Raw genomic sequence first — 15,266 nt, 5'->3', positions numbered from 1 at the left:
CAAAACTAACCTTATTCGGTCTGGATCATCCTCAAAACCAACCCCGAACATTGGCTGTCTAAATTTGTTAACATAGTTGTCTTGGTGAATTGTGAAACTACTACTGCAGGCGTTTATAAACGCATTAACATCAAACTTTTTTGTCCATTTGGACCACCTTATGTTGGCTGAATACTTGAAGAGAGAAACAATAATAAAACTACCCATTGTGCAAACTCTCCAAAGAAACACGCTAAATATGTAAAACAATATTAGGATGACCTAAAACTAAAAATATACAGACAAATCTTGGGGCGAAAACCAGAGATTACATACATCTTCACCAGCTACAGCCTCCTAGAGTTATCACAATAAGCTACAACACAAAGGCCAAACGAGATTGAATCACTTCATCAAGATACATGAAGCTTTTGATAAGGTCACGACATCCACAACTTTATTTATTTAACTGAAATTGGGAAGTGACCCCAATTAAATTACCAACTCCCTTCTTTTGACATTTTCAGGAAATGGACGAGGGTGATCTTTGGGAGCTCAAGGGAGCCCTTTCTCTTCTTCTTTATCCTCGTCATCTTCACCAACTCTCCATTCTTTGACTCATCAAATGTTACCGAAACCAAATCATAAAACTGTTCAAAAGCAGATTTTGGACATTAAATTTCACACTTTAATCATGTTCTGAATAAATAAAAAAAAAAAAGCCAAAAGCAACATCCTTGGGTTATAGTATCTTTTGCGAGGTTAATAACATAGTCTTCATTTAGCATTATCCTCTTTGTAAAGAAATGAAGAAAGGAAGGGGAGATGATAATGAAAAACCTGTAGTATCTATGGCACAAAATAATCCTATAAGTGGTATGCTTAAATGGAACTTGATTGGATAATTCATAATTCCAGCAGGAAAAAATTGGTCAATTTCAGAAAACAGTTGGCAAGCAGGATCACCTCACAGACACCATGAAGCAGCAATCTGTGGAAAGGATCTTTAATCTGTAGTACCAGGACATCATCATTCAGTGTCTCCATAACAAAGGTACGGATGCAATCCTATAAAAAGATTAGTAACAGACATCAATTAAACTGGGTTAAAGATGCACAGTTTCTGACAGGGTGAAGGCATAACTTAATTGAAAAATCCTCAAGCTTGCAAGAGTCTTTAGGAAAGAAAAGAAGAATCATAATAGCATATCAATAAAGATGCAATTTAGGATGCATTGGGTATAATTGTAGACAAAAAAACTCAAAATCGTCAAGATTGAGTAGTTCATTTTTCAAGAAGCAGGATAAAGTAGGTTTTTGGCATTCAAAAATCTGAAATTCTCTATGAAGGACACCTTGAGACAGTAGTTCCTCTGATACTGAGTATATTTACTCAGAAATTAATGCAGCAACAGCTGAGAAGAATGTCAGTTTAGATCTATCCTAGAATATTATTTCAAGCAAAAAATGCTGAGCAGAAAACCTCCGCAAAAATTCCTGCTGTCTTATGTTGCAGTATTGAATTCCACATATGGTAGTCTCATTTTGAAGCTTAAAAACCCTTGAGCACAATAAATGCATCAGTTAAATATCTCTATAAGAGTCAAATATCTGGAGTCCAGATTTTGGTCTCTCTCACCATATAATTGGTGCAGCATAGCAAGACTTTGGCTTGAAGTTTTGAATTTGAATTTTCTGTTATAAAATAGCCAGGCAAATTTTGAACCTTAGGGTCCACTTCAATGCATTTTTCTTAGAAGCATTTACACCCCTTAGATCCGCGTTCCAAAATTTCAATCTGGATCTTGGCCCAAAATTGTCTATGATTAAATTTAAGTGTGGAATTTTGGGCAAGAGTATGACTTAATAGTTAGAAGAGAAGGATAGTTTTGTATATTTCAAGTAGAAAAAAATAAGACTTTGAATGGTCACCTAAATTAGAAGCTTAGATTGGAGAATCAAATTTACAAGGAACAATATGGGCAAGATTAGCACTTCGGTGTGATGAAAGAGAAGGGTCATTCCTATTTATTTGTTTTAAGTGTGTTCTTTCTGTTTTTCCAGTTTGTTTCACCATATTCAATCTCATAAGTCCTCTTCTGGGAAAATTTTGAATATGGTGAATATTGAAAAAGAGAATAGCAATCTTTGACAGATGGCAAAATTGATACCTACTTTCTGGAAGTAGTTAAGCACAATCAAGCAACTAAAGTGAAAGAAGATTGGAAGCATTTTTCAATTTTTATAACCCTAGTTTGTTCTGGAAAACAATAAAGCTATACATTCATGAGGGTTGCCACATAAACCTTGTTTCAATCTTTACAGTTGTACAACTCAAGTCTTTAAATGCAATCACATCCACAAAGACCAGCATGGGTAGATGATATTTCGTTACCTAGTTTTTTTTTTCCCATTCCTCATGGTGCCTACAGCAATTTACTCGTGTTATCTAATCCTAAAGATGCTCACACATATTCTTCTAGGTTGACCTTGACTTTATGATCAATTTGCAATACAATGAGAGTATCAACACTTACCATTTTTTAGTAAGAAATTATGGGTTTGGTCGGGTATATGCCAAAAAAAACAAAAATTTGTTCTTAGTTCCACTTACCATTTTTTGGATTGTGTGGAAGGAAGGAAATATGAGAACTTTCGAGAATCTAGAAACTGACTTTGTAAAAATTAGAAATAGATGGATTAACACTTTTTTCTGTTTTGTTGGATTATGACATGAAAGATTGGAATGGTCATTGACCACTTGACTAATATGCAACTATTTTATATATGGGTGGTACTTCTTTAGTATTATTGTCCACAATAATACTTCTCTTTATTTCAAAAAAAAAAAATTAGAGTAGCAACACTTGAAATCTTATGTTTGGCACAAAGAACATGGTTATGAGGCCAAATAATTGGAGATGCATAAACACTGAGCTCATAACTTTTTTTTGGAGATCAACACTGAGCTCATAACTTTTTTTTGGAGATCAACACTGAGCCCATAACAGCCAGCAATAAATGAAAATGGTAAATTGATGGAAAACCTATTCAAGAAATTGGGACATCAACATCACATATTCATCGGCCCATTGGATTGGAGCAGAAAGAAAAAGAATCACCAAGAGATGCTCATGAAAGCAAAGATTTTCAGATTATTCAAGACCTTCACCAAAGAGATTTCTATGGGTGTTCATTGCAAGGGTAAACCAAAGCACTAATTGACTCTAATGATGTTCAAGTCAGAGATAAAAGTGAAGTATAATTTTGCCAATGTGTTGATTTCACCCTACCTACAAGGTTTCACTCCCCTAGCCAGGTCAGTGTCTCAATTATTTTTGCTATTGAAGAGGATGATCAATTCAAGGGTTTGCCAAAATTCTTTTGGGATGTTTCATAATCAAGTTTCTTGATCCTTTCTCACTTCAAAACTCTTACATGAGTTCTCTCCAACAAAGCAATTTATGAAGCAAAACAGATTTGATTTGCAATTTCTAAACTGATTAAGGATTGTCTTTCTATCTAATCCCTAATTTATTGCAGTAATATGACAAGTGGGACTTTAATAGCTTCAAAATTTGACTTATGATATCCTAAGTTACTTATGATTAGTTTCTCTATTTTCAATAGTAAAATTGTTTCATTGATAGTATTAGCATTATGGGAAATTCTTAATCTAGTCCTATTTGGGAAAATATTAAAAATACCTATATAAACTAATAAAGGCGGTTCACGTATTAAATAAAGTATTTTGAGAATTTTCTCAAGACCTTGGTTGTATGAGACAATTAACTCTTAGATTCGATGCTTAAGAATTCCTTTTTAGGTATGATCCCCAAGTAACACTAGCGTCTTTTTTCCCCCAAATTTGTAAGTAGGCAAACTAATCCTAATTTTCTACATCAGCCACCTAATACCTTCCCGATGTATAACAAATTGAAGAACCAAACTTAGTAATATGTTCACTTCAAATTTAAGATTAATAACTCCATAGAAGAATCATATCGAAAACATCTATAAGAATGGGAATCATGTACCTCATAGCCATCAATTAGTTCTGAAAGAAAGCTGCGGCGAAGAGCTTCTCTTGTTCGGCAGTTAATCCTATGCCATGCATTCACGACAGCAAGTTTATCAGCATCAATATGGCTTTTTCTTCTTGGAGATGCGCGGTCCAAGGTACGAATTATATTAGCCTGCCAAAAAGATATTAAAGATTTTAATTGAGAATATGACACCTAATATGCTAAAGAAAGATTAAACATATCCCAATAAACTAATGGCTGCAACACATAATTTCGAACATGCAAATATCCACAAGTATCCAGACGAATTAACAACTGTGATACGTAATTTTCAGCAAGCATATGTTGCGAACACGTATACATGTCCAGGTGTGTGCCTTTTACTTTACGTGCATAAATGAATTTGTCACTTTTAAGATCCATTTGCAAACTAATGTTTATAGATCCAAGAGGAAATAATGTTAAATGCTCATGAAGGAAAACCTTTTAACATAAAAAGCAATATAAATGTCCCATTGAAGGTTTAATTTATTAATGTTGGAGAATATTAAAGTTTGCCTTTTAAACAAGAATGAAGCCTGCTTTGATGAATAAGAGAAGCAAAACAAAACCTCTTTATCCATGTCTATATTTCTAAATTTGTCCCATTCTCCAACATTAGTCATGCAAAATGGTGATTGCGGCACATCATCACCTGTAAAATCAACTCAAACCAGTATTAGCATGAAATATTCCGGAAGGTAATTATGTTATGGAGCATTGCAAAGGAGATGCTATGGTCATGAAGTTCCAATCAGGATAACGATGATATTGCAGTAGACAGGCAAGAACCTTGTAGAAACCTATTACGGAGGAGAGCATAAGTTGGTTTTTTACTTAAGTTAAAAACCAGCTCAAACAGACATTATTTACTCCTTTACTTAAAAGTTTTTTTTTTAAAGCTTAAGAAAAGGTTTTAGTACTTTTATTATAAGTCAATTCTACATTAAAGAATACCAACCACATCATAAGTTTAGTCCCAACAACTGGTGCCAGTGATATCAAAAGTACCAGCTCAGAAAACTAATTGCAACTACATATAGAAAACACAATGGACAAAATACTCCAAGCAAATAATAACTTGATGCATTTATATGGACCTAAAACTGTCGATAATTGTCACATATGCTGAGAATCCTTCCATTTGATGCAACACCCAGGAGAGCCCAACAAACCATACATGTTGATCTACGACTTCTCTATCTAACACTTATTATACCTCTATATGTGATATCTCTTGTGATAAGATCAAAGGAAATAAATGCAAATAGAATACTGAAATTGGTGATATTACTGTGCAATTCTGCCAATTGCGATTATAAAGAAAGAAATGATAGTAGTTTCGAGAGTGCTACCTCCCTCCTACCACAAATCTATTAATTAGCTGCCTCCCTCTATTCTGTTTCTTTCCGTATATTCCTCTCTCTCCTTTCCCTGACCCCAAGGTCTTACTAACTCCTATTTTGAATTACACAATAGTCACCAAGCAATGCTATTTCCAGTAACTTATCCTGCCAGCTCACCCGTCAGCTCCCTCTTCCCTTTTGCTCCCTCCTCTCATAAATAAACTTAATTGGAGTGCCTATCATGCCATTTGCTTAGCAAGAGACAAAAAATGCAGATCAAAACCAAAAGTACTCCTGATTCATCAATGCATCTCATGGCAAGATAGGAGAAACAGGTTGTTGCTCAACTCTAGCATCAAATATTCAGAAAATCCCCAAATTGGTGGGTTGCCTTTGCTCAAATGCATATTGAAACATAATCACACGTGACACGCAACAGGTGAAATGAAATAACTAAATATGTTCAGGTTCAATGATCGTACATGCAAAGAAAAAGGAAATAAGAAATCATTAGGAAATAGCATTACCCCAAGGTGGTGGAGCAAACAAGCCTCTGATTTCCTCTGCATCTAAACGAGGAACAAGTTCCATCAATAGACAATCATTTAACCATCTTCGAGAACGTCGATTGCTTACCTGCAACCAAGAAAGATAATTACAAAATAACTCCATGCTAAAGTTAATATTTAACACAATTTCAATTGATTCCACAGAAGGAGATTTTTCTTCTAAGAGCCAGAAACAAAAAGAGAGAAGATATCAAAACCAATAAAATACAAATGAAGTTCCTCAAAATCATCGGTCACGTAGCTACCTCAAGTGCTTACTATTTATTAAACTCCTAAATGGACATAACATGGTTAAGACTCCATAAAATAAAATTAAAAAAAAAAAAACAGAAAGCACAATGTCTTTACTTAAATAATTAATCAAAGGTTTTTCTTGCCTACAACTCAGTTTAAAGAAAAATTTCAAGCTAACATGATCTATATATGTGTGTCTGTATGTGTCTGTATTATGGCTGATGTTCTCTTCAAAACTCTGAATTTCCATGTAAAAAATGTTCAGTTCTCAGGAGAAATTTGACACAAAAAAGCATTACTTATGAAGCATTAGAACAATGGTAATGGCTGAATATCCAGAAAAACAATATCTTATGAAGCCAAATATGGAACGGGAACCAAATTGTGCATTGAAGAAAATTTCTTTCTACGAGAAGAAAAATCATTCATATACATATCAATTTATAAAAAGCTCGACACAAACTATTCGAAAATTTGAAGCCATCGCCAACTGCCCTGAGTGATCCAAGATTCATCAAATGAAAAATGATAACAGCTCAATCATTGTAGTGACTCCAAAATTTACATCATATTTTATATTCAAATTTGAAACGAATGTCAACAGCTAGCTCCAATTTAGAAATGAGTCCAACGCTAAATTTGCATTCCTCATCGAGTAACTCGTCAATGTGATCCAACGTAGCATCAAATAGATAACTACCAATTTACAACTGAAATCAAAGCTCATAATTTCATGTATTACTGTATTGACAGCGGTAAGTACAAGTAATTGTCTAAATGAAGTAATATACCAGATGAAAAAATGCTCATAGTGAGGAAATTAAGAAAACAAGTTACTTTTCCCGTCAAGCTCTCAAGGAACTCGATCTTCTTCTCAATGGATTGGCCACGAGATTTTGCACCGTCTCCTGATCAAAGTGAAAACAATCTTTTCAAGACAATTTTTTCTTAAAGAAGTTTATTTAAAAATGAAATTCACTGGATAGTCGGAGAGTGCAAAAATTGGTAATACCAACTTTTATAATACAAAAAGTACTTGATCTATGATTCGTGGAGAATCACTTCACGATCACACATTTAAGATCAAAATAGGATTTAGGTATAAAATGGTGAGCGAGAGTACTACCTAAAAATGAAAAAAAAAAAAAATATTTGAGTATAAAATTAAAATAATACATTCTAATTTTTATCAATTTAAATTTAGAATACATCGTTTCAATTTGAAACTTCATATGTAAATCTGTTATTATCCCATCACAATTTAAACATTATCCTATTTTAATTCTAGATTTACAAATGAATTCCACGCCATTTCTGAATCTGTTGGAAACACAGACTTAAATTAATCAACCAGAGAAAAAAGGATCTCGCTCTGTAAATTTGACAAGAACAAGAAGACAAACTGAACCTAAAACCTAAGGATAAACTTTCTACAGCGAGCGCTAAAAAGATACGTGGAAACATACATATACAAACATCTACGCATAGAGAGAAGAGTGTGTTTACTGAAATCAAAATGAGGAGATGATATAAGAAGATCATCTCTCTGCAAAACATCAGGGACCGCCATGATTGATCGATCGATCAGTCGATTGCTCCACAGATCGATTGCTACTTTCCTTTGCGATAGTGTACGTCTCTTCTGGTTTATGAGATTGTGAGTAAGAAGATAAGAAAAGAAAAGACGAAAAGTGAAAGCGTAAACGGAAGCTAAAAGGAGGAAACAGAGGAATATGCTTGCGGGTGATTCCGGTCCGGCCGGGTGAACTCCGAGTCTTCTAATTTTTTCAAGGACGTGCTCCGCAAGTAGTACAATCCGTAATGGAGGAAATCTAACGGTGGCGATTAACCGCACGTGTGCAAGACAACACGACACGTGCGCGGTGCACTAAATAAATAATTAAATTGCATCATGCTGAGCTGACTATTAAACAGTGTGTCTCGAAACGGGCTTATTTGATTATTGATGGGCTTGGGCTTAAAATATAAGCTAATGGGTTCTGGGCTGGACTTAAGATTGCAATGGGCTCCTTCCCAGCTTTCTTTAATAGGAATATTTTGGTAAGAACCATAAAAGAATTTTATATTATGTTTGCATTTGTTATAATGGGAAAAGAAGTTATAAAATTAAGCATATAAATTTACTCATGTGTGTGTGTATCTGTGTGTGTATATATATATATATATATACCCACTTTCTTATTCATCTGACCTTTACTTTTCCATTTTTTTGGGTCAAACTAAAATTGAGAACCTAAACTTTTTACTCTACAAACTTTTATTCTTTCTCTTTTTAAAACAAAGGAGGTACATAAATATGCCCTTTCTTTCTTGATCTCTCTTTTCTTTTTCCTCTCCTCTCCTTCACAAACTCCAAACAGAAAGTGAGGGCTTCCTTTGTGAATCCATTTATGTATACATTTATGTATATACCGTACGTTACCATCTTCTTCTTGTCAAACTCCACAAAGAATATAAGATTGACCACCTTATCTCCACATATATATATATATATATATATACTCTTCTGCTTCAGAACAAAAAGAATAAGCTTTATATTTCAAAATGGGTCAAGCCGGTTCCTTTTTTCAAACCCAGAATACATCCAAGAAAAAAAAAGAAGACCCATATCTTCAAAAAACTAAAATATCATTCTAGGTAGTAAGCATGTATATGTACATTTCAACGAAAACCAGTGATGCCTACTCCCTTGATCATCATGTATGTATATTTGCGTGTGTGTGTGTGTGTGTGTATATATGCTTTAACTTTTAGCAACATAGTCTTTGATAATGGCTTACATAGTCTTTGATAATGGCTTGTCTCATCAACATATTAAGTCATGTCTTAACTATATATACTATCAAACCAAATAGTAATTAGCTCAAATAGTAATTTATTCTCCTTAGTTTCTACTTTAACACTTTAGAAAATAATTGGTTTGCTGCGATGCCTCATTTCCAAAATAGGTATTGATACCCATACCCTTTCTATTCCATTGATTCCGATCATGATCAATGTTTTTATTCTCAAAATTCGTTTCTAATATGCAATCGTTAAAGAGAATGAATAGATTATATTCAAATAAACGACTTAATAGAAAATTAATTAATTTATTCAAAATATAAGAGAGGTAAATACGTATTAGTATAAATAGTGTAATTTGCATTTAGGGTTTGTATATATAATAGTTTGGTGTACAACTTTTACCCTCTTATAATTTTTTTTTTCTATTTTCAAAATAAAAAGAGATTTTTTTTTTTTTCGAAATTTCTAATCTAAGATTTTGTATTCTCAAAACCCTCGTCCTTTTTTTTTTTTTTTGTTTATTCGGGTTTTTTTTATAATTTTTTTGTCGAGATTTAGTGTAAAAAAAAATTATGATTAAATTTAAGAAAAATTCTATTTTACTAACACTACGTAGGAATTAATTCCAAGTTTAATGTTTGATCATTTTAAAATGAGAACGTAATTTTTTTTTTCTTGGGAATTTTTAATCTCGCTTTGAGTAATTTGTTGACTAAACTTAAAAAAAAAAAATAGAAATTAGTTTTAATATATAAAAACAACCCATATATAGTTTAGTCACCATAATATATACGGATTGAGTACTTTATGATAAAATAAAATAAAAAAATATATGTGGTAATGTATGAATAGCGGCTTGTCAATCATTACTAACCCATTCGTATAATATATATATATATATATGTTTCTTTTTGTATGTAATAATACCTATAGCCTAAAGTATAGCAAAGGTACACCTACCATTGCCAATTAACCAGAGTTGCGTGTCCCAATTTTTTTTTTTTTAATTTTAATTGTAAAGATAATGATCATGAATTGATGGGATGACGATCCAAATACATGCTACTCCATCGATAGATCACTTCGAATTGATACCACTTATGAAATTTCATATAATTCTTAATTTATTTTTTTATTATAATCTTCGAATTTATATCATCTCTGTTTGAAGTAATGATTGGATTGGATTGGATTTATGTGACTAATCAAATGTAGAACGTACTAATTATTCAATATAACAAATATTTGATTAGCAAATTAATAATAAATTATTATAATACATAGTTTAATAGTAATATAGATTGAAATAAATTTGTAATACGCCATAAATAACGATTTATCCTATGTATTGATTTTATTTCATGTAATAATTATTACACTTATGATATATTTACCCTTTTGTATAACGAATCAAATACATGTTTTTACGAGTATATGGATAGATAAATACAAGTAAAATCACAATTAAGTATGGAAATTAAATTAAAGCTTTAATTATTTATTTTCACAATTAGATGATGAATTAACAATCTATACTTACACCTCTAAATCACATAAGGCCAAGCTAGTGCAGCGTGTGCCTGTCAAAAAAGCACATCAATCAAATATCAACCGAAAGAATTTGCACAATTCGACTTCAATTTTATTTTTTCTTTTTCTAAGATGCCAAACAGCTGGTATGATAATCCAAATGTAACCTGCACCCATTATTACTTTTGTCAAATTAAATTATCTAACCTAAACCCATTCAAATTTTCTGCATCTAGGGTTTTTTTTTTTTTGGTTTATCAGGCTAATTAAGATTAGTAAATTTAATTGAATTCTCAGTGTATTGGATTAATACCATCTTAAATAGTAAATGAAATTAATTTTTAGTAAAAGAATCTGTACGAGAGCCTAAGTTTGACTTGGATAGTATTAGTTATAACTAATACGAGGAATTAAGGATAATCGCAATCACCACTATATGTATATATATTTTTTTACTTCCACTCTTCCATTAGATCAGTCTCAGGAAGCTTACAAAGGACATAGAAAGTACATTGTTTTTCTATTGGACATGAAAAAGCTATGCCATGTTATGTCCAATCATACCATATACCCAAGTTAGCGAAAAGAAAGTTGAAGATGGCAGTTTTATCTCTCTGATATACATACATACATACATACGTACGTACGTACATACATACATATTCAGGATGGCTTCTTTTTTGGTGGAAAAAAAGTATAGAGAGTTGGAGTTTTGGGATTAGATGGGTTATTCTGTATGGTCAAAACAAGATGGGTTAAAGTGTAGGCAAATTGCAGGTTTGATGAGGAGAGAATTGATAAGAGATGCCAACTGCGAATGTCATGTGCCCACTACCAAGCTGGGATGAGGGGAATCGGATGTTTACAAATATAAACTTATTGTTGAATCCAACCCATCTAAATTCCCCCAGTCACTGTAAGAATATATACAATTTTATGCAGCCATGGCTAGTATATACATATACATATACATATACATATATATGTTCCATCATTGATCGCTAACTGTGTTTTTTTTCCCCTAGTATTTGAAGTTATTTTCAGAACCAGGAATACATCTACTTCCAGTTTGATTATGAAATATGTTTAACTTATACACTTGTTATTCAAACCCATATATGTTTTCTAATATATATCACAAATTAATTGGTGCCATGTGTATGTGTGTGTGTGTGTATATATATGTATATATAAAGAGAGTCCTGTGCTTATTGCTATCACATCTCCATAAAGTGTAAAGCAAAAACATAACATTAATGGGAGAATTTTCTATGTAAAGATGATCTTAATGCAAAAAAAAATAATTTAATTAATGAGTAGGAAAAGGTTCAACTTTATTATTTATATATTTATACATCCTAATACTTTTGGATTGTAGTCAACAATTGATGAAAACACAAATTAGTTATACATCATATTTAAATCTAATATAATGCTAATTAAAAATATATAGTTAATGATTCGAGTCTTATTTTTAAAAAAAAAAAAATGAACGTGATAATTAAATTATATATATATATATATATATATATATAAGAAAAAATACAAAAATAAGAGTTAGATATCAAAACACTCCGACTAGATTGTTTCTAATGATGTGAATGAGATTAGCAAAAGGTTGGCGATGAAAATAAAAACTAAGAGGGTCCGAGAAAGTATGATTAGTCAAGTAATCAGTACAATAATTTTTTTTTATAAATATATTGAATTTGCACTGTTCAACTTCTAACTAAATTTTTTTTATTAATCTGAATCATATTAGAGCAGGTGTTAATCTGGATCGACTCGTGACAAATCTCTCTGTTCAGAATCTGAATTGTAAGAAAAATCGTGATAATTAAATTTTTAATGTTTAATTAGTTGTTGATCTTAACATGACAGGTAAATATAGATTTATTAAATATATATTTTTTTATTTGAGTTGAAGTATTTAAATGAATAGGAAATAGATTAATTTACTATTATATACTAATTAATTAAAAAAATATCACCATGCCCAAAAAGGGTATGATCACTAAGATTTGGAAAGAAAATTAGAGGACAAAAATTTCTAGTTATGATCATGAATACCTAATTTCGGATGAAATTAAATAAAATTTACTCAGCACTAGATAACACATACACATACACATACATATACATATATACACGAACACACATATAATGGAATTATCAAATCTCATGGGAAGGAAAAGTCATTGCTGCCCATTGCTTTCCTAAAAATTCAAATATTCAAAAATTATACAAGTGCCTTTCCATGCTAATGGAAGGTCCAGAGACACTTTGAGAATAAGAACATATACATATACATAACATATATGTATGTGTGTGTGTGTGTGTGTGTGTGTATATATATGAAACTAGAAAAAAAAAGAAAAAAAGTATAAAGGACGAGTTAAAGATTATCATTGAAGCAACTTTTTGTTTGACCATAAAAAATGTAGGAGGAGAAACAGAGAAAAAAAGAAATTCCCACTTGACCCATTTGGCTGTATTTATATATATCCTTGTATATAAATACTCAATCTATCACTCCATTATGCTCAGCACTATAAGACGCCTTTCATTTCACAATTTGTCCAATATTGCAGACTAAATTTCCCCTTCTTATTCTCCAACGCACCCACATTTCTTCCCATCCTACTTGCATTGTATACCTTGCACTGTATCACGGTAAGCTCTACTTTCTTCCTTCATTTTTTTTTTTTTCAACATATGTATTATAACAGTCTCTTCTATAGATGAAAAGGGTATGTAAATTACTAGTATATGCCACAGTGTACATATAGGTTGACAATAAAATGAATGGAGAGAATATATGAACATACAAAATATGAATTTGATTCGGGGAAGAAGTTCGATAAAGTTTAGAGCTCGAATTTTTAAGTTTTTGTTCTTCCCTTTTTTGTTTTTTGTTTTAAAAGAAAAAAACAATGTGAGTGGAGAAATTAGACATAGCAGAAATAATTTAAGAATATTAAGCTTTTGAAACAGAGATAATGGAAGTTCAAACAAAAGCATAACTTGCTACTAAATATTTGTTTAAATAAAACAAATAATAATGTAGAATATAAATGATATTTCTTAATATATAGATAACGTACTTAATTTAACAATGAGTAGAGGAATATATGTATATATATATGTACATATATGTTTACTTTTCATTCAAACAGGCTGAAAGTGTACGGCCCGTATAAATAAAAAAAGATGGAGGTCATGTTTCAGTTACCATTAATGTGAGCTTACTAAATTTGATTTCTTTGGGGATTTGCAGGTTGACGACGATGAAGATGATGTCCATGTCAATGTGTAAACAATCAGTCCCTCTACTCGACATGATCCCCCCGCCCACCCTCAACTTCGACATGTTAAACACTCCCCGACCTAAAGACAAAGTAGTCATCGTAATGGGTGCAACAGGCACCGGCAAGTCACGACTTTCAATCGACCTCGCCACCCGATTCCCCGCCGAGATCATAAACTCCGACAAGATCCAAGTTCATCAAGGTCTTGACATCCTCACTAACAAAATCACCGAGGAAGAACGCCGCGGAGTGCCTCATCATCTGCTCAGTGTCTTGCCACCTACCGCAGACTTCACCTCTGCCAACTTCCGCGACATGTGCTCTCTCGCCATTGAATCAAGCTTGAGCCGTGGCCACCTTCCGATCATCGTCGGAGGCTCCAACACCTACATCGAGGCCCTCGTTGACGACGACGACATGAGGTTCCGTTCGCGATACGAGTGTTGCTTTCTCTGGGTCGACGTCTCAATGCCTGTTCTCCACTCGGCAGTGTCAAAACGAGTTGACAGAATGGTCGACAATGGCATGGTTGAAGAGGTCAGATCTTTCTTCAAATTCAACGCGGATTGCACAAGAGGAATCAGGAAAGCAATTGGGGTTCCCGAGTTGGATAAGTTCTTTATGGTAGAACCATTTTTGAAGCAAGAAGAACGCGAGAAACTACTTGAAGAAGCAATACAAGAGATCAAAAAGAACACCTGCAAATTAGCTCGTCGGCAATCGGAGAAGATTCACCGGCTGAGAAACATCAAGAAATGGAATATCCATAGACTTGATGCTACGGGAGTTCTTCTGAGGGAAGGATCAGAAGAAGCTGAGAAGGCATGGGAGATGTTGGTGTCTGGTCCAAGCGCAGAGCTTGTTTGTAGATTTCTGTTCAATATCACGACTCGTACAGCACCGCCCAATGTGGCGGCCATTAGAGAACACATTGCACATTGTCTTGTAGCATGATTTGATATAAATTTAATTAGTACAAGGATGAGAAGGACGGCACATACTTATATTAATAAGTATTTATTAATGACAAATAAAAAAAACAACTAATTGTGAGAGAGACTCCCTTAATTTCCTGATCCTCATATTATTAATAAATATCATTCTTTCTCTTCTTTTTCTTTCTTTCTTGGGCACACTTAAGTATGATACATATACATATATATATATATAATAATGCTTTTCCATGTTGATCTTGTCCGTCGGATAGAAAATAGAGTGGTGAAGATAGTGGCCGTACAGTTGGAAAAGCAACACTAACATACAAAAAGTAGAAACCCGTGCCCGCAGAAAAACACCCATGCCACGTCACCATAATCTCACTAATCGTTATTGGACACGTGTCCGTCAAAACAACACTAACATAGAAAGTAGAAACCCGTCCACGCAGAGAAAGACCCACGCCACGTCACCCTACAAGCTCACCAATCG

At 32.9% G+C, this 15,266-nt stretch overlaps 2 protein-coding genes across 3 annotated transcripts; one reads left to right on the top strand and one right to left on the bottom strand.

The window, feature by feature from the left end:
- Positions 1-184: 184 nt before the first annotated feature.
- Positions 185-7,965, bottom strand: LOC110813526 (R3H domain protein). Of its 2 annotated transcripts, XM_022040705.2 has the most exons (7): positions 7,699-7,965; positions 7,030-7,100; positions 5,917-6,025; positions 4,616-4,698; positions 4,017-4,175; positions 946-1,047; positions 185-629 (listed from the first exon to the last, which is right to left on the bottom strand). In XM_022040705.2, the coding sequence occupies exons 1-7, from the start codon at positions 7,760-7,762 to the stop codon at positions 477-479; spliced, it is 741 nt and encodes a 246-aa protein (XP_021896397.1). In that variant the 5' UTR covers positions 7,763-7,965; the 3' UTR covers positions 185-476. The 2 variants fall into 2 exon arrangements, with proteins under 2 accessions (XP_021896397.1, XP_021896399.1); XM_022040707.2 differs by lacking the exon at positions 7,699-7,965 and having other exon boundaries at positions 6,984-7,100.
- A 5,090-nt stretch (positions 7,966-13,055) lies between these two features.
- Positions 13,056-14,955, top strand: IPT3 (isopentenyltransferase 3). The gene is made up of 2 exons (XM_022040687.2): positions 13,056-13,203; positions 13,808-14,955. Exon 2 carries the CDS (start codon positions 13,818-13,820, stop codon positions 14,790-14,792), a length of 975 nt encoding a protein of 324 aa, XP_021896379.2. The 5' UTR covers positions 13,056-13,203; positions 13,808-13,817; the 3' UTR covers positions 14,793-14,955.
- The last annotated feature ends 311 nt before the right edge of the window (positions 14,956-15,266 follow it).

Source organism: Carica papaya, chromosome 1, assembly GCF_054855325.1.
Source record: "Carica papaya isolate Zhongbai chromosome 1, ASM5485532v1, whole genome shotgun sequence".
Classification (NCBI taxonomy): Eukaryota; Viridiplantae; Streptophyta; class Magnoliopsida; order Brassicales; family Caricaceae; genus Carica; species Carica papaya.
Note: the sequence above shows the minus strand (reverse complement) of the source record. Positions and strands in the feature narration are given on the sequence as shown.

What these genes read in the sequence shown, in the direction of transcription:
- LOC110813526 (XM_022040705.2), bottom strand. Translation starts at nt 7,762, where the DNA reads ATGGCGGTCCCTGATGTTTTGCAGAGAGATGATCTTCTTATATCATCT. An exon ending in TTGAGAGCTTGACGGGAAAA is followed by an intron (nt 6,026 to 7,029) that starts GTAACTTGTTTT and finishes TCTTGGTTGCAG; the next exon opens with GTAAGCAATCGACGTTCTCG. An exon ending in TGCTTCATGGTGTCTGTGAG is followed by an intron (nt 630 to 945) that starts GTGATCCTGCTT and finishes GCTTTTGAACAG; the next exon opens with TTTTATGATTTGGTTTCGGT.
- IPT3 (XM_022040687.2), top strand. Translation starts at nt 13,818, where the DNA reads ATGAAGATGATGTCCATGTCAATGTGTAAACAATCAGTCCCTCTACTC.